Source organism: Athene cunicularia (assembly GCF_003259725.1).
Source record: "Athene cunicularia isolate RWA chromosome 6 unlocalized genomic scaffold, athCun1 chr6_part1, whole genome shotgun sequence".
Lineage (NCBI taxonomy): Eukaryota > Metazoa > Chordata > Aves > Strigiformes > Strigidae > Athene > Athene cunicularia.
The window spans coordinates 21,794,345-21,818,873 of NW_020799105.1; the positions used below are offsets into that span (position 1 = coordinate 21,794,345).

Below are 24,529 nucleotides of genomic sequence, written 5' to 3' on the forward strand. Positions count from 1 at the left end.
TTGGCTTAGACTAGTGAACCAAAAGCAAAAACCTGCTTTGCCTTTCTGTGCTCCCACACACATCCGTGTACACAATGGAAAGATAGAAGCGTTCACGGCTGTTTCTGGGGTCAGGTTTTTAATGCTCTTATTATTTACTCCCTCCATAAATATTTGAAGTGCAATTAGTGATATCAAAAAACTAAGATGGAATGCTGATATTGAGCTGGAAAATACTGAGGTTTTAATCCGTACATTTCAGCTGTAAATCCCTGCATGCATGAGGAGCAGTGTGGTGGGATGTGTTGAAAAGTTCCCTGCTCACTGAATAAATGTCACTGAATAAATGTCAAATCCCTGTTAGGATCTTCTACATCCAGAAATCACTTTAAATACAGAAACTGCGTGTTTTAAGGGCCACTGTTACAGGCCTTGTCGTACATGATATGAGTCAGTGAAGGCATGTTCCCACCTCTCAGGCTGCCCATGGAGCAGGATTTCTATGTCCAACAGTAGTTGGACCTGATCTACCCAGCTGTCAATCAGCAGCCATCCCTTTATCAGTGTCACCAGGGGATCCCGTGCATGCAAACTTTCCATCCACTTTATTTAATTCATGTAATTGCCTTTCAAACTTTTTTTTTTTTTTGATTGCTTGTGATTGCAATGTCTGCAGTTTCTAGAAGAAACACTTCTAAGAATGTGTAGGTTAGAATTTATATAAAAATGCACATAGTTTATAGAGTTGGCATTGCGAAATATTCTCTGCAGGTTGATGCTTGCAGCTGAAAACTTTTCTATTACAGTTGTAGACAACGTAGCCAACCTACCGTTATAGTCCAGGGTTCAGTGTCCTTCAGACTGGCCTAAATGCTGAGATGCACCACCCATACACAGTCTATATGGTAGCATGTGCAGGCAATTAAAATGCAACATGTAATTGGATATATATCACTCCTCTCCAAGAAAGAATGGAAGTCATTGGTGCAAGGAAGAGCATAAATAAATAAGTGCTTGGGTTAAAACCTTAAAAATAATAATGCCATGTAAAAAGGGGAGGCTGTATCTATGCAGCAGTTTCTGAGTATCTGAAAGCCCAGAGGAAAGTTATCCGCAGTTCGAACAGACAAATTTTAATGGAATACAATTTTGTAGACTGTTTTCCATTGACCTATACAGAGACAGAGCAGGACCTCACTGGCCCTGTGAAATGCTCTTATTCGATTATAAGATTGGTGCTGTCACCTGACCTGGTGGCCTAATTTTTCTAGCCTCATCTATGCTCGCTCTCCTCTTACAAGACCCATCAGCTCATCTTTTCCCAAACTGCAGTTCTTACAAAATAATATAGTGACACTGTGATTAAGGCAATACGGAAACCACTTTTGTTTCAGTAACTGCAGTTATTAAAATAAGTCAAACACTGGAACAACTTTGTTTATATTTGAAAACTGTTTTTTAAACAGCCAAACACACCTATTTTAAATCCTTTTTAAACATTTCTGTGAGAGGACGTTGGGAGAGTTGTCAGCCCTGATGGAGAAGGGTAATGGTGGTCTATACACTGTCCTGTGCCCAGGGTTCGAATAACCCCATAAAACCCTATCTCAGGAAACAGCTCTAGGTTAGGTGAAAGGAAGCACTGGGAAGATATCACCTTCCTGGGCCTGCAAGAGCCGTGTCCCACAGGACACCTCTGATCTGCTGGTGCCACCTGGAGGGCTCTCCATCGAGTGTCCTGCACAGGAGCCTTAGCAGGGAAAACTCCGAGCCGGAGTTTCTGCCACCAGCTGGTTTTAGCAGCAAGGAATGATGAAATCTTGAAGGGAACAAGAGTAGCTTAAATGTGGTGGGAATGTGAGCAAAACCTGTCACATTTAGGTTTTTGTCTGCAGCTGTGCAAAATGAAGAAGGATAGTTGGATGTGCAGCCTCCCTTCCATATCAGCCTTTCTCTGACTGCTCCCCAGATAGTTTTCTGTCATATTCATTGCTGTAAAGATTTTTAGGGTAGATTTTTTCTTCTTGGTATGGAGAAAGGGAGGAGGAGACAGCTGTTCACAATAAATCTCATGCAAGAAGCAGAGCCATGAACTTCTGATCAGATCAGGTGAAACCAGCATTACCTTGTTCAAAGCAAACAGAGAGAGAGTCTTCTCACTTCGAGGGCACACAGGACCCTCTGGGCCAGGTGCAGGTTCAAAAAGATTTGTTGTCTAATGGAGGAAAAACTGCCGAAGTTTACTGAAATATAAAGTTCTTGAATCTAAAGTTTGTCACCCACAAATTACTAGAGGCTGGAACAGTGCTTGGGGAAGTTTTAAATTATATTTGCCTTGTTGATCTCACCATATGGCATCGTGCATATTTTTTTCTTCTCTAGAGGAAACAACAGCTCCCTCAATGACAACTGAGACCACTACTAGTAAGTAGAATCTATTGGATTTTTAATTTATATGGTAGCGATAGCTTTATATTTTTGACGTCATATGTATTCTTGGGAAGAAAGGTGATGATCAAAAACAGCACGTATCCTTCATGCTGAGGTGAAGGATGTGTATGAGGGACTAGTTCTTTGGGAGCCAGGATTTCAGGGGTTGCTCAGGTCCCTGGCAACCAGCATCCATGGTAGGAGGAAGCGATCTTCTGTCGCTTGTGCCCTTCGCCGGGGACTTGACTTGACTCACTGGGAAAGGGTAAAGGGCACTGATGGCCCCCAAGGGATTTGTCCTAACTCGCTTTCTCCCCGTGTGTTTTTTTCTGCTTGTTCTCGTCCACAGTTGGAATCATAGCTGATGGTGAGTCTGTCTGCCAGGGCTGTCACCGTGTCCCAGGGCAGGGGGCCGTGTGTGCACGCTGCTGCCCCGGCCTCTGCGTCCCCCAGCGTGGGAGCCCGAGAAGGTGCTGGGGGCCCTGGGCCGTGCTGTGGGCGGATGGCGCTGGGTGTCAGGGGCAGCCGTGCCCGGGGAGGACGTGGGAGCCTGCGCTCTCCCGTTCACTGTTGTTGCCTGCAAGCAGAGCACTGCTGGCCTGACCGGGGGGTTTGTGTCTCTCCAAGAGCTGTTGGTGCAGCTGAGCGGTGGGCCGAACCGATGTGCAGGCAACGTGGAAGTCTTCTACTTTGGAGGCTGGGGAAAAGTGTGTGGGCAGCTGTGGGACCTGCAAGACGCCCAGGTTGCGTGCCGGCAGCTTGGCTGCGGCTCGGCTCTTGGTGTGATGCACCGTTTCCCGTCGGGCGGCTGGTACCCGTACATGATGACGGAGGTGGATTGCACGGGCTCTGAAGACTATTTGTGGCAGTGCCCTTACAAGGAAGAGTACTCGGACTGTGAGTCCGGGGACGCTTCAGTCATATGCTCAGGTGGGTTTTTGCGTTTTGGTGGCGTTTTCCTGCAGACGCCCCGTCGGGAGTTAGTGTGAGGCTAGGCGAAGGCTGGCCAGCCCTTGCTGCGTGTCTGCAGGGCAGCAGCGGGTCGTGGGTCCGTGTCCCTGTCGCAGGGTCCCGTGTTTCAGAGGGGGCACCGTGGCTGCTCTTGCAGACTGTGCTCGGGAGACCTGAGGATTGGCGATGGCTCGCACGCAGAGCAGGGTGCGAGGAGGGCGTTGGTTTTGAGCCAGACCCTCCTCCCCACGGGTCCCTCCATAGCTGTCCATGAGCTTATAGCCTGTGGTGTGAGGGGAGCCGGGGGATCCGAGTGCCTCACACCCTCGGCTTTTCTCCTTTTCCAGACTCGGGACTAACAGTGCCTCCGCCAACAGGTAAGCAGAGATTTCTGTTTCCTTTTCCATGGGGTACTCTGACCCTGCGATGCTCTGTTGTGGTCAGAGCTCAAGAGGCAAACATGGGCTGTGCTTCCAGACCCTGGGCAATGCTCCCGATGCTCAGGGATTTGAGGGATCACTTGATTGCAGAGGAGTGGCAGCGGGATGTGGTTAATACATTGCTTCAGATCCTTTGGAACTGAACAGGTGCCCCTTTTGTGGGAGAGGTTTGGCCCTGGTCTTCATGGTGCTGCACTAGTGATGCCCTTGAGCACGTGCTGGGGTCGTGGGTACTGCTGCTGTCTTGCTCAGTCCTGCCACATTGCATTGCCAACTGTTTGTTTTGTGTTTCATTGTCCTGGGATTGCCTTTGGTGAGTGGTGGCTCCCAACAAAATGTTTCTCATAGCAAAACACTATTTGTTCGCCTTCTGCTCTCTCCCTGCAGCATCAGATAGCTTCAGCTTGACTCCCCCTGTGTCATCGGCCACAGGTATGTCTGGAGGTTTTGAGAGGTCTGTCTAGCTCCTGCCCCCAGTTATGGATCACAGAATCACAGGATGGCTGACGTCAGAGGGGACTTCTGGAAGACATCTGGTCTAACCCCCTGCTAAAGCCAGGTCACCTAGAGCTGGATGCCCAAGGGCATGTCCAGAAGGCTCTTGGCCATCTGCACGGATGGAGAGTCCAATATCTCTGTGGGCAACCTGTGCCCATGCTCAGTTACCCTCAGAGTGAAAAAGTGTTTCCTGATGTTCTGAGGAACCTCCTGTGTTTCATGGCCACTTGTGCCATCAGTGGGCACCAATGGAAAGAGCCTGGCTTTTGGTGAGGTTTGTCTCCCAGCAAGTTAATCCTCTGAGGAAAAATGCTGCTCACTGACATGCTGATTTCTCCCTGCAGGACCAGGTAGCTTCAGCTCGACTGCCGCTGTGTCATTGATCACATTTAGGCCTGGAGGGGTTAAGGGGTCTGGCTGTCTCCTGCTCCAGGTGTTCCCGTGGACAGCCCGGCCCTGCTGGGGGTTACTACCCACGCCGAGAGAACCTGTGCTCTGGGCTGGGGGGGAGGCTGGGATAAGGCTTTGGGGTGCAGCCACGTGCCTGGGAGGGCGAGTCTCTGTGGGACTGTGGCAGAGCCCTTCTCTGACATCTTCTGGTGGCAGGATTTCAAGAGCTCTCTGCCCATCCCCAGGCTCTACTCTTTTCCTCAGGGTCTGGCTCCTGTGGTGGCTTGCTTCAGGGTTTGTCCGGCTCAGTCCAGAGCCCAGGCTACCCCGACTCCTACCCCAACAGCGCCCGCTGCGTGTGGCGCGTACGGCTGCGGGACCTGGGTCGCAGAGTCGAGCTCCGGTTTTCGGATGTTGAGTGAGTCCAGCGGGGTGGTGGCTGTGGTGTGGGCAGGGTGCTCAGTGCTGGCTGTGGGCTCAGGGGTGGCTTTGTCCCCATCATGGGGGTCTTGGCCAGGAGTCAGGTTGTTTAAGCCCTGCAGTTCCTGCCGCTACTCGTGCTCGGAGGCTGCGCAGCCTGTGTTGCAGACAGAGCCTCTTCTCCTTCCTCAGGCTGGAAGGCAGCAACTGCCGGTACGACGCCATCGAGGTGTATGATGGGGGGTCCCCTGGGAGCCCACTTCTTGGGACTGTTTGCAGGAATGACCATCAAGTCTTCAAATCATCCGGGCACCAGCTGACCATCCTGTTTCGCAGCGACATCAGCATCACCCGGAGAGGTTTCCAGGCCTACTACTACACCACAGGTAAGACCCGAGCCATCCTTTACTCTTTGACAGGGCAGAAGCACAAACTCTTCCTTAAAGGCCTTCTGATGGCTCCTGACACCTATGGAGATCCGGACCCTCTGGCCCCACTGACAGGCATTTTGGGTCAGGGGCATCTTTTTGGAAAGGACTACCACCAGACTGCTGCCAGAATGCTGTTTCTTTGCCTAATGGGCACAGACAGGGATTTCTCCACCCTTTGCCAGTGCTGCTGCTGAGCCATCATCGATTTTTCCAGCCTTTACTGCAGGCAGACCCTGGGATACTCCCGTTGGGCTCTTCGTCTTAGGTAAAATGCTGCTCGCTCACTTTCTACTCTCTCCTTGCAGTGCCAGGTATCTCCAGCTTGACTTCCCCTGTGACACCAACCACAGGTAGGTCTGGAGGGGCTGAGTGCTCTGGTTATCTCATTCCCTTGCTCAGGGTCACAGAATCACAGGATGGCTGAGGTTGGAAGGGACCTCTGGAGGTCATCTAGTCCAACACCCCCTGCCAAACCATTGCAGGGTCACGTTGAACTTGGTGTCCACCAGGACCACCATGGTGTTTTCTGGAGAGCTGCTTCCCAGCAGGCAGCCCACAGCACGTACTGGTGCTTGGGGTTGTTCTTACCCGGGAGCAGAACTTGGTGCTTCTCCTTGTTGAACTGCATGAAGCTCCTGTTGGCCTGTTTCTCCAGCCTGCCAGGAGCCCTCTGGATGGCAGCAGGACCTTCTCGTGGATCAGCCGCTCCTCCTAGTTTAGTGTCATCAGCAAACTTGCTGAGGATCCACTCTGTCCCATCATCCCAGTGACTAACAAAGACATTCGAGGCCCTGCTGGTGGGAGCTATTGCACATGCAGAATGCGAGCCGTGCTCAGGACTGGTGGGATGGAGGGGGAAGGCTTTGAGGTGCAGCCACACAGGGACCTGTCACACATTCAGGTGGTGACTGTGGGTCTTGGGTTGTGGTGTCGCAGGAGTTTCAGTGTCCTGGGAGCCCTCTGGGAAGGGCTGACTGCCAGAGGGTTGTTTCTCTTGGGCAAAATGCTGCGCATTCACCTGCTGCTCTCTCCCTGCAGCACCAGGTGGCTCCAGCTCAACACCCGCTGTGTCATCAACCTCAAATAGATTTGGAGGATGTGAAGGGTCTGACTAGCTCCCGCCCCCGGTTACTGATCACAGAATCACAGGATGGCTGAGGTTGGAAGGGACCTCTGGAGGCCATCTAGTCCACCCCTCCTGCTAAAGCCAGGTCACCTAGAGCTGCCTGCCCAAGACCATGTCCACAGGGCTCTTGGTTGTCTCCCAGGATGGACAATCCACCACCTGTGGGCAATCTGTGCCCATGCTCAGTCAACCTCACTGTAAAACAGTGTTTCCTGATGTCTAGGCAGAGCATATATGGAGCATCTGAGATGGGGTCCCCAGATGGGGCTCATGTTTGTGTTGGGGCTGTGTGTGTACGAGTGCAGGCAGAGGAATTGCTTGGTCCTGGTTGTAGCCAATGAGAGGGATATTACTGCTTATAATTTTGGGGCATATCCCTCTTCATTTAGTGTTCAAAGCATTGTACAGGTTCTAGTTGATTCAGTTATGTCTGCATTTAATGTGAGTAGTTTTCTAGGCCTGCATTGTAGGCACTGAATATTACCTGTAGATTCCAGATTCTTATCTCGAGAACAGGAATTACTAGGTTCAGCCTTCTCCACAGCAGGCTTTCTAGGAAATCATGCATTTACTGTGCACATTGCTGTAAGGATACAGAAGAGTTTAGAATGCATAATAGGAAACCTGACTATGTGAATTAATTTTGCATTTTATTTTACATGCCAAACAGGGAAACAATAATACAATAATCTATTCCAACCTTATTAGAGGATCCTCTTCTGATACTGTAGTCACAAGAAATAAAAATCTTCGCTTGCATGTTCACTGCAAAATGCTCCAGGACACATGGACACAAATAATGTATGCTGCAGAGGACAATTTTGAAGGCAATGAAACTCAGTATGGCAGATATGATGTAAACCTTACATTTTATGATCCTGCATCCTTCTCACGGCCAGTGTATGACTCACCATACTATGTTGATATCGACCAGAATTTGTTCCTTGAAGCTTACCTGCACAGCTCTGATCCAAACCTGGTGTTATTTGTGGACACATGTGTGGCATCTCCCACTCCCCACAATTTTACGACAGTAACCTCTGATATAATCAGGAATGGGTAAGCTTTCGTGTATCACCATTACAGATAGCACTGCCTTTGAACGCCTGTGTCTCTTTTTTCCTTTTTTTCCTTTTTTCCTTTTTTCCCTTTTTCCTTTTTTTCCTTTTTTCCTTTTTTCCTTTTTTCCTTTTTTCCTTTTTTCCTTTTTTCCTTTTTTCCTTTTTTCCTTTTTTCTTTCTCTTTCTCTTTCTCTTTCTCTTTCTCTTTCTCTTTCTCTTTCTCTTTCTCTTTCTCTTTCTCTTTCCCTTTCCCTTTCCCTTTCCCTTTCCCTTTCCCTTTCCCTTTCCCTTTCCCTTTCCCCTTTTCACTTTTCACTTTTCACTTTCCCCTTTTCACTTTTCACTTTTCACTTTCCCTTTTCCCTTTTCACTTTCCCTTTTCCTGATATTGTAAATACAACATACATTTATGTCAACTTCTAATTAATGAAAATGTGCATTTGGGGTTTACTGGAGGAAAGGGGATGGATTGACCCAAAATAGAACATACACACACAGAGAGAGCTTAAAATGACAGACTAAATGGCTGTGGCCAGTTCACCATGGATTGTTATTATCGAAGAGGTAACAGTGCCATATCTCAGGTAAGGATTATTCACCTTCAGATGAACATACAAACACTAGGCATCCAGATGACAGGCTGAGAGGAGGTATCATGGCTCAATGCTTCCAAAAAGGGGCATCTTGCTTTTCCCAGTTTCAGGTTTCTGAACCATTTCCATCCTGTCTCAAAAAAACACTTTTCATGTTATGTGTTATATTGCATGTAAATGACTGATTGCAGTGCGTATTCATGAGAGTTTTTGGTTTCTTTTTAGGTGTGTTTGAGAGTCTACCTATGCTACATATTATTCACCCTACAGACACATGGTTGGGTTTAAATTCAATGCCTTCCAGTTTGTTCGTAACAATCCATTGATTTACCTGCGGTGTGAACTAGTGGTGTGCAGGATCTCTGACTATTCTTCCAGATGGTACCAAGGCTGTGTTACTAAATCCAAGAGAGAAGCAAATTCTGGCCAAGAAAGTGTGGCTGTTGTTGCTGACAGATTCAGGAAGCTGGCACTGAGAACAGGAATGCGCGTGATTTTAGATAAAACTATTTCCTTTGACAGATAGCACCTTTAAATGCCAATTTAATTCTGAAAGAAACTATGCTGCTGCTGGATTACCAGCAGCTCTACAATAAATATTAGGAACGTGCTTACTGACTCAAGCCTGTTAATGCCACTTCACACCAGTTGTCTTCATCTGCCTCTAACAAAAACTCTGCTTCAGCAGTTCTGTGGGGAGTCTGATGGGATGGGCACGGGCAGCTCTGTGACACTCACCTCTTCCCAAAGGGCCTGCTGCTTGGAGCTGTCGCATCCAAAAAGCCAGTCTGAAAACTTTGTGATCTCTCAGCTTTTTGTTTGTTTTCTTAACGGTGAAAAAGTGAAATGTTTAAATTCTATAAACAACCTCTACCAAAATAAACCTGAACCTGGAGGTATCGGAGTGCAAGAAATTGACTAGTCATTAAATCTGATCTAGAATGCCATTATTTTTCATTTTTTAATGTTTTGGAGATAACAAGATGAGGGAGCAAATGTAACCAGGTCCTCTCATCTTTCCCAGAGTTGGACTCTTGTCATCCAGGAGAACATGAATTCAGCTCCTGCCCCAGCCGTTTCTCATGCACCATTTATTAGTGCTGTTGGGCCCCTGGCGGTTGCCGTTTCCACTCTTGTTGGGTTTCTTTTGAACCATAAAGTGAAGAAACTAATTCCATAACAGATCATGTAAGCCTTGATAAACGCCTGCAGCTGATCAGATTGGTTGAGTAATTTGATGGATTGAGTAATTTCCTGGAATTGAGTTGAACTGACAATCCAAGATTAAAATCCAAGCATGAAAGGCTTTCCCTGGTGAAGGCTCACCTTGTGAGAAGAGGTGGGCTTGACATAACAATTCAGCATTGAAGGAAGCCAGAAGACCAGGGAAAGTTTGCAGCCCCAAAACAACCTTTGAATTAGTTGCCACCTGCAACATTAGGCTCTCACATCTTTATACAGTACCTGAACCCTCCTCTCAAGATGAACATCTTGACTCTGATAGTGAAAAACACACACTGCGTTTTGGGGAACCCAGATGACCAGTTCCTGCTCCACACCAGCCATGAGTTTGTTTCCCTCTTTCTCAGATAGGAATTAAAATCAAGAGTCTTTCCTTTCCATAGGGCAGTTGTGAATGCATCACACTGTGTGTTGTGTGATAGCCAGCATCAGAGCCTATGTGCGTACCCCTGAAAGGTACTTCTATAAATCTCAGTGAGATGCAATGTCTATATTTCAATTTACCCTTCAGGCAATGTACACACACTTGAAACTGCCCCTGTAATGTTTCCTGTTTGCACTGCAGTCAGTGCTAGCTTGAATTCAGGCACTACTGTTGTACTCTGCTAAGCCTTCTTTTAAGTGCTGTTTTCTGTCAATTCAAATTTCCTAAGGTGAAGATTAAATTTTGTGTAAAAGTTGCGTAGCATAATGAAATGTTTCAGATGGAGAAGGTTTTATGCAGCTAAAAATACACAGACAATCATGCACGACTGAAAAAAAAGAATAAATTCTTCCAATTGTGTATGGATCCTCATACGTAATGTCTGAATATTTTGTGACTAGTTAATTAGGATTCTCCTCCTTGTTGAGAAAATTAGTTATTTGAACTATTTGCAGTTATGGCTGATTTCCAATATGGATTATGTAATACAAGATCAGGAAGGTAGTGTTTCTAGTACATTACAGTCTTGATCCCTGAAAGTGTCTACATTTGAACTCAAAGTTTTGCTGTCTTGAAGAGCATCATCTGTAAAAAAGAATTTTTCCAAGCAACATGTTGTTCATGTATGAGGTTCTTCTGCAAGAACACGGGAACATCACATACCAGGGTTCTGGAAAAGTCCAGGAAGTTTTTATTTGTGGTACAGATCTGCTGCAAGATCAGCCCTGCACGACAGCTTATGTCTGTGACTTACTGCCTAAGCCAGACACCTCTGTAAAATTCATGACAATCTTTATTATATTATTACTGTGATGGTATAATTACTACCACAGCCTAACCTAATACTTCACTGTCAGCCAAAAGCAATTCTGGAAAACAACTTAAAATCTAGGGGTTTTGGGGTTTTTTGTTTGTTCATTTGTTTGTTTGCCATCAAATAAGGTCAAATAAAGTCAGTATAACTTTTTTAGGTAATACCACAGCCTGCTTCATATCAAACAAAGGTACCAATTTATCTGCCTGATTTTCTGCAAGAAAAAAAAAAAAAGACAACTATCAGACACAAGAAGTGACTACCGCTACAAGTGAACATCACCAGGACAAATAGTCCCTTCCTGTAGGGCTGTGTGGCACAAACATCTTGGCGGTTGCAGGATGGCAAAAGGGCTGTCACCCCAAGAATGCCTGGCTGCCCCCCTCCTGCTCCAGGCTGCAACAGCCCCGACTCCTCCTCAGGGCATCCACAGCTCTGCCGGGTCAGCGCCATAAGGGTTGCAGAAGTGACCTAGGACGATTTGCTCCTTCAGGTTACTGTTGCACGTAACATCTGGTCACCTCTGGGCTCTGAGAAGGACAAACCACTATATATATAAACCGACACGGCATCAATCTTGACTATCTGACTGCAGTTTTCAGAAGCCAAACCCCATTGCTGCCATCAGCCAACTGCAAGTGTCCTCCTCCTGTTTTTCCAAATAACAATAAATGTTGTGGATGGTACATACTGGACTGAGATACCGGGAGATCTTCATCCACCGGGCCATCAGCAGGCAGCTTCTAGAAAGATCTCTGAAGAAACTGTTGCCTTGAAGAACTGCTGTGCTTCCTCATCCCCTGCCTGTGGCTGCCTACATGAACTGGGCTGTTCTCCTGCTGCACCTCTTGTGACCACAGCTCAAGATGGGGCACAGCAGAGGCAGAGCATGACGCTGTTGGCAACGGAGCATACCTCATCGGAGCCCTCATTACACAGCAGCTTTTCTTTGATATCTCTGAAAAGTGCATTTTCATCCTTAGCGCTGGATTGTGTGTGATCAAGATTGGCCCTGGACTGTGGCCAAGGCAGGTGGAGCTCTCAGGCTGCTCTCAGGTCAGTTCTACCTGAGTCAATACACCTTTGGTACCTTTATTGCAACATATATGACCTTTGGAAGAAGTATATTGTGAGGTTATGGAGGGAGAAAACTAGAAGGGTAAAAGCCCTCTAGAACTTAATATGACTATTGCCATAAAAGACAATTAAAAATGTTTCTCTAAGTGCATCACAACAAAAGAGGGGCTAAGGAGAATCTCCATCCTTTACTGTCTGCCAGGGGAAACCTAGTGACAAAGAATGAGGAAAGAGCTAAGGTATTAATGACTTCTTTGCCTCAGCCTTTAACAGTAAGACCAGTTGTTCTCGGGGTACCCAGCCCCCTGGCCTGGGAGACCGGGATGTGGAGTGGAATGAAGCCCCCATAACCCAAGGGGAAATGGTTAGTGACCTGCTACACCACTTAGACACACACGAGTCCATGGGGCTGGATGGGATCCACCCAGGGGTACTGAGGGAGCTGGTGGAGGTGCTCACTGAGACGCTTTCCATCATCTATCAGCAGTCCTGGCTAACCGGGGAGGTCCCAGTTGGCTGGAAGTTTGCAAATGTGGTGCCCATCTACAGGAAGGGTTGGAAGGGGGATCCAGGGAACTACAGGCCTGTCAGCATGATCAGGACAACCAGGTGGTCAGGCCCAGTCAACGTGGGTTTATGAAAGGTAGGTCCTGCCTGACTAACCTGATCTCCTTCTATCGCACTTAGTGGATGGGGGAAGGGCTGTGGATGTTGTTTACATGGACTTTAGTAAAGCCTTTGTCACCATTTCCGACAGCATTCTCGAGAAACTTGCTGCTCATGGCTTGGACAATTGTACTCTTCGCTGCTGGATGGCCAACCCCAAAGAATTATGGTGAATGGAGTGAAATCCAATTGGTGGCTGGTCACAAGTGGTGTTCCCCAGGGCTCAGTACTGGGAACAGTTCTGTTTAATATCTTTATCAGATCTGGAAGAGGAGATCGAGTGCACCCTCAGTAAGTTTGCAGACAACACCAGGTTGGGTGGGAGTGTTGATCTGCTGGAGGGTGTGAAGTCTCTACAGGGGGAGCTGGACAGGCCGGATCAATGGCCTGAGGCTGACTGTATGAGGTTCAACAAGGCTGAGTGCCGGGTCCTGAACCTGGGTCACAACAACCCCACACAACACTGCAGCCTTGGGGAAGAGCAGCTGGAAAGCTGCCAGATGGAAAAGGACCTGGGGGTGTTGGTCGACAGCAGCTGAACATGAGCCAGCAGTGTGCCCAGGTGGCCAAGAAGGCCAATGGCATCCTGGCGTGTATCAGCAATAGCGTGGCCAGCAGGACTAGGGCAGTGATTGTCCTCCTGTACTCAGCACAGGTGAGGCCACACCTTGAACACTGGGTTCAGTTTTGGGCCCCTCACTGCAAGAAAGACATTGAGGTGCTGGAGCGTGTCCAGAGAAGGACAACAAAAATGGTGATGGGTCTGGAGCACAAGTCTTATGAGGAGAGGCTGAGGGAACTGGGGGGGTTTAGCCTGGAGAAAAGGAGGCTCAGGGGAGACCTTATTGCTCTCTGCAACTGCCTGAAAGTAGGTTATAGCGAGGTGGGTGTCAGTCTCTTCTCCTGAGTAACAAGTGATGGAACAAGAAGTGACCTCAAGTTGTGCCAGGGGAGGTTTAGATTGGATATTAGAAAATATTTCTTCACCAAAAGGGTTGTCAAACATTGGAACAGGTTGCCCCAGAAAGTGGTGGAGTCTCCATCCCTGGAGGTGTTTAAAAGGTTTGGAAATATGGTGCTTAAGGACATGGTTTTGTGGTGGACTTGGCAGTGCTAGGTTAGTGGTTGGACTTGATGATGTTAAAGGCTTATTCCAACCTAAATGATTTTATGATTCTATGATTTAAAGGTTTAGGATACTGGAGAAAGCAGGACTAACGTTAGGTGTAATTGGAGCTGTGAATGAGTAAACTGAGCTACTGTTACAGCCTCTTGTTTTGGAACATGTTCAAAATTTCCCAAGGGAAAAAAACCTAGATCAGACTTCAATGTCTTTTCACTTATCGCACTGCCACTGTGATAATGTAATTGTGTACAGCTGGAGGAAGATTTCCTGTGTAAGGTTTCTGAAGAAGAAGAGGGCTAAAAGATAACATAGGAGGCCTGAACTGGATGACAGTTAAATGACTCACAAGTACTTAATATTTAAGACCAAAGTATGTGGAGTAGCTAAGGAACTGTAATTTCTGTTATCATGCAGCTACAACCTACATAACTGCAACAAACCCCCAAAACTGTCCAGAATTTTCTTCTCTATTAAACACTGGTGAATGAATAGAAAAGATATGAGCATCCCTATAGCAATATTTACACTGTCATCTTTGCACTAAGGTCTGAAATTTTCCCCACCATTCCTTGTTTATGTACAGTGAGTCTCTTCCATCTATATACCAAATCTCAAATTTTAGGTCAAATGGTGCAATCATTCCTTTTAGTAAATACAAATACTGGTTATTAATAACTAACATCTACTCTTACATCTTTTTAATCATTCTTTCCTTAAGTGTTGTGATAATTCGCATTTGCAAAGGCTTGTGTTGGTATTTATTTCTCTTTCAGGACTTCTTGTCAGTTCAGTAAAAGCCTGTATTATTACTATTCTTAGTCAGGTTCTTGGTTCAAAACTACACCAGTCTTCCTACACTGTAGGGGGGGAGCTACTGAAGGCACAATGGAATAAGTCAATGGCTATTGTCTTTTTCTTTTTTTAAGAGATGAGTCATACATCCTTATGACAGGACAGAGTAGATTCATTGTGTTATTGTATTCACGTGAGCCAGGGAAGGGCAAAGCCAAAGGCAGTTGCAGCACAGTGAAATCCTCAGGAAAAAAAAAAATATACCTCATACAGGGGATGAAACGTATGAGATTCTTATAACTTGCAAACGCAATGCAGAATCTTTTTAGAGTGTTGTAAACATTTCTGTAGATCTGCACTGTTCTTGGACCGTGTTTGTTGAGCTTACAATTGATCTAACAAAACTGAATGTCAGAGAAAACCATATTTGATATTGGCTCACATGAAGGTGTCTCCACCACCTTTCAATCTTTTTTTTTTTTTTCTTCCTTTTTTTAGACAAATAAACCAGTACAAAATTCCTCTTATCTAACAGAGATATGTTTGCATGGTCTGAAGTGGCTGGGTTGGCAGCTAAGCCTTGCCTAGACTTTTCAGCAGGCGGTGAACACTTGGGCAGTCAGTAATGCCTTCCCATGCACTAAGCTATAGCCAACTTCTCGGCTTTATGCTAATTCCTGGTTAGTTATGTAACAGCAAACACAGGCTGGAGCCCACTGGGCAGACTTTATCACGTGTTCAGACTACTCAAGATCATTGTTGTGTTTTCTCTTCATATTAAAGAACAAAATCTACTGCTTGGCATGTGTGGTCATGCCCTGGTTTTGCCAGGCTCTGTAGAAAGGCATAGCACAGTCTGGTTTGGCCTTTGGGAGTTTTCCAATGTGAAGGTTGAGCTATGCTGCCCTCAATATACACCCGCATGAAGTTTCTGAACGGCATGCATCAGTTGAGCAATAAGTATTTCAGCAAATGTCTTTGGAATGGCTTTTGAGAAGCGTGTTGGAGGCCTGATCTTGCAGAGGTTAAGGCAAACATTTAACTATGTCGATTATTTCCAAAGATTTTGGGACACTATTCATAACAGAAAAGTTATGCACGTGAGTTATTTAAACATTTGCAAAGTTTTTCTGCTAATTCAGATATTTAATTTTAATGATCCATCTTGGCTCCCAGTTAAATGTCAATACATTATGCAATATCTAGAACAACAATGTATGTGTAAAATTGACTTCATCCAGCATGGCAAAATTCATTCCCTTCTTCTCCCTGTCTACAAATTGTTATATAATGCCCAGTAACCGAGGTAGGGAGGGAACAGATGAGATGTATTTATATTTGTCGTTGCTCATCCATTTAGTAAACACCACGCTCTTGTTGCTTCAGATTATCACATGTAGGGCACCCCTCATATTATGAAAAGCACACTAGCAGAAAGGATCTGCTCAGTTAGGTGGAAAAAAAAAAAAAAAGGAAAAAGAAAATGTAACATAGTGCACTTTTCATTCTATCTTGCTGTATTTGTGATTTAGAGAAAATAAAACAGCCCAGAAAACTAGCTCATGTTGCACTGGGTGTTAGACTGGAGATACGAAGAATTTCTTTTAATTAATAGTTTTTTCTTTGGTGTAGATTGTAACTATTAGAACTACACAATCCTAAATTAAACTGCTTGATCCTTTTAGATCATTGATTAGTGCAAGGAGGAAATGCAACTAAAAGTGTTAAGAAGTGTTAAGAAATATGATAGATACAAACAACAACCTAGTCTACTTTAAATGACAAATCAAGGCACACAATTTTTGTATGAAAGGTATAAATGCTTGGGTCCTTGAGCAGAGAAAATCTAAAAGCTGTAATCCTAAGACTTTTCCGTTATGGCTCTTTGTTTCTTCTGTTGTTTAACGGCTGAAAGATAAAATTCCTGAAAGAGTCTGAACAGCACGGAGCAGCACAATGTAGACATCTGCTGTCCAGGCTACCAGTTCAGGAATCTTTGGGAAGACCTTGCATGAGTGGGGCTGAGTGGGGAAATCATCAAAACCAGCACTAGCTAGCACTGTAGACTTCTATCTTTGGGAATCAAGACCTTTAGTTCAGTTGGCTTCTTCAGGATTAAAAACATTAAATAACTTCAATGTGTTTTTTCTCTCCCTTAGAACCACAGGTGTTTCTCTGCACATACATATACTGGAAACACAAATATGATGAGACACGAGACTGGAGTCCCGTGCCACAGTTAGGTCACAGAAAGGAATTCTTACTCTATGAGCTTTTGAATATCCTTAAACACAATGAATATCAAAAAATTTAGGGACGCTTGTTTTTATTCAGCAACATTCCAAGTAAATAAAATATATTAATTTTAAAGTAGCTTAGTTCAGCTTTTACTTTGCACTTCTGTGTTTAACCAGAAGTAAAATTGTTCTTAAGTAATTTTTTTGATGGTGACAAGTTCTGGCAGGTATACAGGATAAACAAAAAGTGCTTGACAAAGGTATCATATTGTGGCCAGAGAACTATTTTTAAAGTTCATGGGGTCATTGAAAAGCTTCAGAAATATGCGATTGTTGTCAAGTTGTAAGAACAAAGACAAAAAATATGGAAGCTAGCTAAAACCAGACATGGAAACACATTCTTGAAAGGAGCAGGAATGGTTAACAGCGTTTAGATAAAATGTTATGTACAGGGCACTTTTCGCTTTCTGTAGGAGGACTTCACAGTTTATCAGTTGCAAAGTAGAATAAAAGTTGAGCAATACATTATAAGTGGATTGGTGCTGAGAAGCAATCACCGCAAAACTGCTAAATGACGGACTTCTATATCTTATGTTGAAATAAACTTTCGCACAGAAATAAACGAGTATTACTTCCTTATATACTTTCCTCGAGTTTATACGTAAAGCACATAGCACACACCTGCAGAACAACACCTGCAATGTTTTGAGTGCATGTGGCTTTTCATGCATCTAGGTATTTTTGCATAAGTCACGAAGCAATGACTTTCCTTGAGCAATTCCCTTGGGCAGCTTAGCAGCATCATTTCCTTCCTGCTGGTCCTTCTCCTGGGTTGAAGGCAAGGTCAGGGCACGGAGGTGAACAGATGGTAACACTGAATAGAGCTGGAAGTCCTGGAGCCAAGTTGTCTTCTCCGTTCACACCTTCTCTTTCAGTAGCCAGCTGCCTCAGGCTCCCCCACATCTGGTATATTTTATTTCTGTGAAGCTTGGAAAGGAAACTGGCATTACTTGAAGACAAAATCACTCAACTAAAAATACTTCAGAGAACTAAGGATGGGTTAAATAGATGAGTATAAAAAGAGGCTAGAAGGCTAAAGCCAGGCTTGAGGCTCAGATATAAAGCAGTAGGAAAGAAGGCAGCTGCAGGGAAGTGCAAGACGGGAGCAGATATGGCCTGTAAGAAGCATTCACTGAGATTGTACTCACAGTCTTTTCCAGAAACCTTCCAAGTACAGGCTGTTCTGACTTTTGAGGCCCTTCAGTCATTATGTGACAAGAACGCACATGTATCGTGGCACAAGAGAAGGGCAGGCGTGGGCATACAATGAGAGAGTGGCTTGCAGGTCGACTTGCATCCTTGAAGACTATTTGTACGTCCCACATCCCAGACATCACTGGGAGGCAGCTCTGCTGCATGTTCCCAAACCACCTCTGCTGGACTCCGGCTGTCCAAGTCTGTAGGAAGTTCCTTGAAACTGGTACATAGTGCAGGGAAGGTCACAGAACGTGAGTGTCCAAAAATGTATGAATTATGTATCAGCAATTAGCTATAAGCACTGTGAAATCCTGCTCAGCCATTGGCTAGGTGTTGCCAGCCATCTCTTCCATACTTTATCCTGCTTTTGCCAGAGGTCTTGCAATCTTACCGGACACTACCGGGCCGAATGAGGGAGGTGCAAGCTGAGTAGTGCACAGAAATTAGAGAGGAGTGGACTAAACATCTACAGAAGAATTTCAATCAAATAGGGGAATGGGCCATGAGAAATCAAATGCAGTAAAACTGTAGAGAGGTGAAAATAGCATGAAATGGGTGATTTAAAATAAGGAGGTAATTGCTAGGGATAATAAAAGAGGCAAGACCAAACTGTTGCTTTAGGCATGACCAAATCAAATGGTGTTTGATACCACTGGAGTTGGTAATGCATCACTTTATAGAAAGATACTTGGGAATTTAGCAGAATGTATGTTCATCTTTTGGTACATATACTACTTAATATGAAGCGCAAACATCTCTACGAAAGGATTAAGGGCTTATACTCAACTCTACATACCAGGTAGGGGCAGTCAGGCAGCTAGCTGAAGAGTCTGAACAAGGGAAGAAAAATTACTGTACCCAGATTTTAAATGCTAATGTGCTGACAACCAGAGGTGACAATGAGGTTACATACAAGCTAAAACTTGGCTATTGACTTTTCTGCTACAGGCAGAAAGAATCAGTTCAAAATGGAGAACATCATTCAAGAAATAGAGTGTTGCTGCCAGCTCTCGATTCAAAATTTATTTAGATTTTCCAGATTGGTTTGTGGATAGGAGATCCTACCCAACTGGGACACTACCCAAATATTAGACTTAAGCATGGATGGTGTACAGATTTATTTCAGCTGTATATAGCTCTTCATAAGACTTCTGCTATTTATTTTTGTCACTTTCTTGGACTTACAACTGAAATGTTCTCCTGTTGTAGAAACAAAGCGAAGTAGACTAAAAGTAAAGTCTGAGAAATAGTGGGTGCTCTCCTGATGGGGTATTACCCATCTGTATACATCATGAAATGAATGGGAACATATCTAAGAATTTAAGTCCTGCAGAGAATTCCTGGGCAGACACAGAGGATCAGTGTGAAGACTGATGTGTATAAGCTCCCTCCTGTGAGCAGCACACGGCAGAAAACCAGTCCATGGCTCTAGAACACAGACTGTTACAGTAAGTAATTTTTTTTTTTTTTTTTTCTCAAATGATTGATCAAGGGAGATGGCAGAGCTTTCTGCAGTCTTTAACAGCTCTAAGTGCCACTAAAAATGACAACTGTGTTTGAAAAATTCAATATTTGATCGTTTGGACCTGCATTTTTAATTGAAATTTCATAGAAAAGGTAATATTTTTTCTTTAATCCAAGTATAATTTAGTGAACACTAGTTCCAGCACACGTCTGATCTATGATAGAATATATCATGAGTTAACCGAGTCTCATTTTCTTGGACAAACTTCTTCAGGTTTCATGTGCCTGACATTTTTTGTATCATGGTAAGACAAATTTGATCCCGTGTATTCTGTCTGTGATATGTGCTGAAGATCTGAGGAACTAGCGAGAAGAGGAAGGGATCGCTGACACACTATCAGGCATGCAGCCTCACACATCAGGTTATTTAGTTTTTTATGGCACTTCATTTTGCAGCAGACTTCCTGCTGATTTAATGTATGTGCAATGGAAAAGAGAGCTAATCTAAGGCGTATTTTGTACAAAGGACTCTGGCGATTTAGCAGCTGCAAATCAAAGGTTCCTGTTATCAAACCTGAAGACATAGGTCCTAATATAAGTTAAAGGACATTTACTGCAAATGTCAGAAATGCACCAGTAAGCTGGAACTGGTGAGGCCTGGCAAGAACTCTGACAGCCAATTTTGTGTTAAAGAACCGTGCTAGCAGATTTAATTGTTAAGGATAAATTTAACCACAGCACATGTAGTCCTCTGTTCTTGAATATCCTTGACATCATCCATAGGTTTTCTCTTCACAGTGTCACAGACCAAACAAGGCTGGATGATCTGGAGATCCCCTGGTCTTTCCCCTTGCCCAAAGCAGGGTCAGAGAAAAAAGGTTGCTCAGGACTGAGTGCAGCTGGGTTTGAATATCTTGAAGAATGGAGGAATCTATAACCTTGCTGGCCAACCTATTCCACTGCTTGACCACCCTCACAGTGAAATTCTTTTTTATGTATAAATGGAATTTACTGTACTTCATTTCATGCCCATTGCTTCTCATCCTGCCACCGGGCACCACCGAGAAGAGCCCAGCTGTGTCTTTACTCCATGCCATCAGGTATTTGTCCACACTGATGAGATCCCACTGAGGCTTCTCTTCTCTGGGCCTCTCCTCATATGAGAGATGCTCCAGTCTCTAAATCGTCTCAGTGGCCCTTTGCTAGACTTGCTCTCGTATGTCCATGTCTCTCTTGTACTGGGGAGTCCAGAGCTGGAACCTGCACCCCAGGAGTCTCTCACCAGTGCTGAGTAGAAGGGGAGAATCACCTCCTTTGACCTGCTGGCAATGCTTCTCTGAACGTAACACCAGGATGCCACGGGCCACCTTACTGCAAGGGGACATCGCTGGCTCATGGTCAGTTTGTTCACCAGGGCTCACAGGTCCTTTCCTCCAAAACTGCTTTCCAGCTGCTTGGGCTCCTTGGTCTGTACAAAGGTTTTATTTTTCAAGAATTTAGAGACAGGATTATGCCCTCATAGCCCTTCCCCAGTGACACTGTGTGTTCACTCCACTGAGCACATGGCATTGTTTTTGCTTTTGTCAGGAAGTCAGGAACAGTAGAGCTGTGAATAGCAATGTTCAGGATTACATTTCTTTATTAACATATGAATACAATCAGTTGTATTTACCATTGTCCTCCAGTTTGTTTGCTTTTCTCAGCGACTGCTTTGACAGTTTCTGATTCTGTTTCTGGACTCTGGCCTTTTGTCTTTCCTTCTTGTGTTCTAGTGCTGTGAACCTTTGCAGAAAGAGGACTCTTTATTCCCTTTTTCTGCGGACTCAAACTGTGCTTTTCTGCAGGAGGAAGGTTGCATTATACCAGCAGGAATCATGAGTTATGTCAGCTATTGTGGTTCGGTTGGCATTTGTGTCGTAGCCAAAATGAACAGATAGGTACAGTCTGGATGAAGTGTAACGAACAGAATATTACAATTGGCCTGTTTCTAGCTGGCCGGTATTTGCCCTCATCAGATGAGGAGAAACAGCAGAAATAGAATATGGTGACTGCAGCAAACAGATTAGCAGGACAGGATTATGGGTTGTTGTGCCCTAAGCGATCAGTAATTCCATTAAGACTTCACGTAGACCAACTGAGGAAATCAGTTCAACAAGACTTTTGATTTTACTTCAACCTATAATTCTTTCCCTTTTTATAAACCTTGTGATTCAAAGGATTGAAGGAAGCCTTGTTGGCAAATTCAGCTAAGGAGCATAGCAGTAGATTGAGGGAAGACATTGGTAAAGCAGAGCAAGCTCAACAGAGGCCCCCAGATGAGTTCCATTTAGTTGAGTTTAGATGAGTTCCATTTAGGGTATGTTACAAATAACGGGTGTTAATTGACTTTTGATACCTGACAGAATCCCATTTATGATGTGCTGTTTGTGTACAAGCAACAGAGAAATAAGCCTGTAGTTTCAAGGGGGAAACCATCAGAAATACAAACATTTATGAGACCAGGATTCTCTGCTGAAGGATTTATCAGAAAGCTTGCTACAAATCTGCTGCCTCACCTTGCAATGCATTAAGCCTGCTTAATTAAGTCATTAGCTACAAGCAGTAAATAAATAAAATTGGGATGGTGGGTGCAAAGAAACATGTAGATTTACTGGTCTGGTTCCAAAGGTAACGCTGGGCCTGCACACACAGTTAAGATAATTTATAATAAGAGCGGTAGCACAAATTATCCAGGAAGTGGCAACTTTACCATTCGCATATAATCATTATGTAAAGATCAGGTAGTCATAAAAATATTGCCTAAGAAATCAGATATATCATGGGCCAGAGTGACCTTGGGAGCCTCGCTCTTTTACAGGTGCAGAGTATAAATTCTCATGCCCTGCTTTATTGTCATCTCTTGACAAGATGGGTACCACCAAGAACTTGCTGTGGTTATTCCTGTTAAATGCAGCACTCCTGGATGCCACCTCAGATAAATCATTTACAACCCTTAACGAATATTCTTCAGAAAAAGGTAGGAAAAAGGGGCGTCCTACTCCTCTACACTGGTTCCATACACGTAGCTCACATGCTAGTAGGATGAATTTCGTGCAAAGATTAGAAGACAGACTGAAATTGAAGAACTCCATGTTGTCTTATGAAAAATATGAACCAGTCAATGTCATTATTAACTATTACTCGTGTTGAAGTAAAATTAATGCAATGAAATTAGTATTGCTCTGTTTTGCAGCAGTGTCTTGTAGCATGGTTTAAACCAAATTAAAAAAACCCAAACAACTACCGTGAAAATACTGCTGAAATACTTTGTTCTTATAAAACTTGCGTTTTTAGTATGGAATAGAGGGAATATAGTATCTTTGGCTTTAAAAGACTTCAATCTTGCAGATGCACATGGAACCACCCAGTACTGATTTAACTGTATACAGCTTAATGGAAGCACAATAGTATGACAGAGTTGCTATCCTGTATGGTATCACAAAGTCAAAAAAAAAAAAAAAAAAAAAAAAAGGTGTAACTTTTATTCCTCTTTCAGAGAAGAGATCTGAGGTGTTGTGCTCCTGCTAGGAATTTCTTCTGACTGGGACACCTTTCTGTTCACTGTTCTTTGCAGCGATAAGTAAGATCTGGGGATATATGAGGGATGTAGTGTGTGTTGCTTATTTTGCCCACTGCTTTCGAAAAGGCAGCACAAAATGCTTGAATTATAACAACAGAAAACAGAGAAACAGTAATTAAAACAAGGAAATTAGAATCCCTGAGACATTTTAAAAAAATAAATAAAATAATAGAACAAAGAAGCCCAAAAAGTAGCACTAAAATCAAGCCAGAGTCGGAAATTTTTGTAGGCAACCTGACACATATCCACAATGCATTACAGAGTATTATTCAGATGAGGGATGATTTGAATAAACTATGTCTTATATAAACTTAACAGTGTGTCTCAAACCCATGGCTTTATACATCACTTCTTAAAGAAAATCACTTCATTTGGGGAGGGATGAAGGGAACATCAGGGTGTCTTGTTTGTTTTAAATCAGGCTGTACAGTATTAAAGAATGCACAAGCCATTACTTAACGAAAGTTACCCTGGCTTTCCAAAGAGTTTACATGACCCGGACTGGAAGAGAAGGAGGAGTTTATACGGTGATTGCTATTTGCTGTTCATTTTACCTTAAAGTCTGATATCTGTGTCAACGTATCGAGTCACTTTTTGAATGTGTGGGAATTACCAAGTATTTTGTGTGTGCTACTCAAAATGAAAAAGCCTTGAGAAGTACACAACAGTTCAAAAATGCTTTTTTCAGCCATGAATTATGGCTAAGCATTTTAATACTTCATTTTAGGGGAAAATCATGAATATATTTTTCCTATTAGGTATGAAATATGCAAGTTTTCTTTATTCATGTTTTCTGTGGTTTTCACTACACATTTAAATTTACAGAAAAAAAACCCACAACTGCAGATAAATGTGTTCAACAATTAAAATACTGTGGGTATTTCAAATTAGAGTTGCTAATGAAATACCACAAATATTCTACATTACTCTCGCTTAGTACAATTTTTCTGTAAACTCTGACTATTTCTTTTTATGGCGACAATAAGTATCTGCAATTCTTGGTTTACTTACTTTCCATAACTTCTGTCCATTATTGCCAGCAAATACACTCTGAGAATTACCACAGATAATTCAAATATTAGTCAACAATCCAAACTATTGTCTTAGTCTGACAGAAGGTTAATCCAAACATGCATGTATGAAAAATCAGTTTGCTAGATGACAGATTTCCTCACAGTTCTATCTGTTTCTAGCTTTTATGTGTATCGAGCCATTGTGAGGTATGTCTCCTCAGAAGTAAGTTCGTCGCCACTATTTCGTAATTAATTTGTAAAAGAGTTGCCTCCACTGCTTCCTTTGACCGTATTTATGGGCAAACAAGAAATGGGCACCTGTATGCCTGAAGAAAACGTATTTTTGACACAGGTTCAAGGGCTGTGGTTTAAATTACCCCACAAAGAAGGAGCACAGCCAAGCTCTCACAACCCCTGTATAACGCTGGCAGCAACATTGGCAGTGGTGTGAGAGAACCTGGCCATGATCTTTATCCAAA

The 24,529-nt window shown here is 43.9% G+C and overlaps 1 protein-coding gene across 1 annotated transcript in view; it reads left to right on the plus strand.

Moving 5' to 3' along the window:
• Nucleotides 1–2,369: 2,369 nt before the first annotated feature.
• The window catches only part of DMBT1 (deleted in malignant brain tumors 1), a 48,772-nt gene continuing 26,612 nt past the window's right edge, over nucleotides 2,370–24,529 (plus strand). Inside the window, exons 1-7 of the mRNA XM_026851248.1 lie at nucleotides 2,370–2,403; nucleotides 2,759–2,776; nucleotides 3,037–3,339; nucleotides 3,708–3,737; nucleotides 4,188–4,232; nucleotides 4,953–5,106; nucleotides 5,301–5,494. Coding sequence (XP_026707049.1) covers nucleotides 2,382–2,403; nucleotides 2,759–2,776; nucleotides 3,037–3,339; nucleotides 3,708–3,737; nucleotides 4,188–4,232; nucleotides 4,953–5,106; nucleotides 5,301–5,494 — 766 coding nt within the window. The 5' untranslated portion in view covers nucleotides 2,370–2,381. The remainder of the gene's footprint in view (nucleotides 2,404–2,758; nucleotides 2,777–3,036; nucleotides 3,340–3,707; nucleotides 3,738–4,187; nucleotides 4,233–4,952; nucleotides 5,107–5,300; nucleotides 5,495–24,529) is intronic.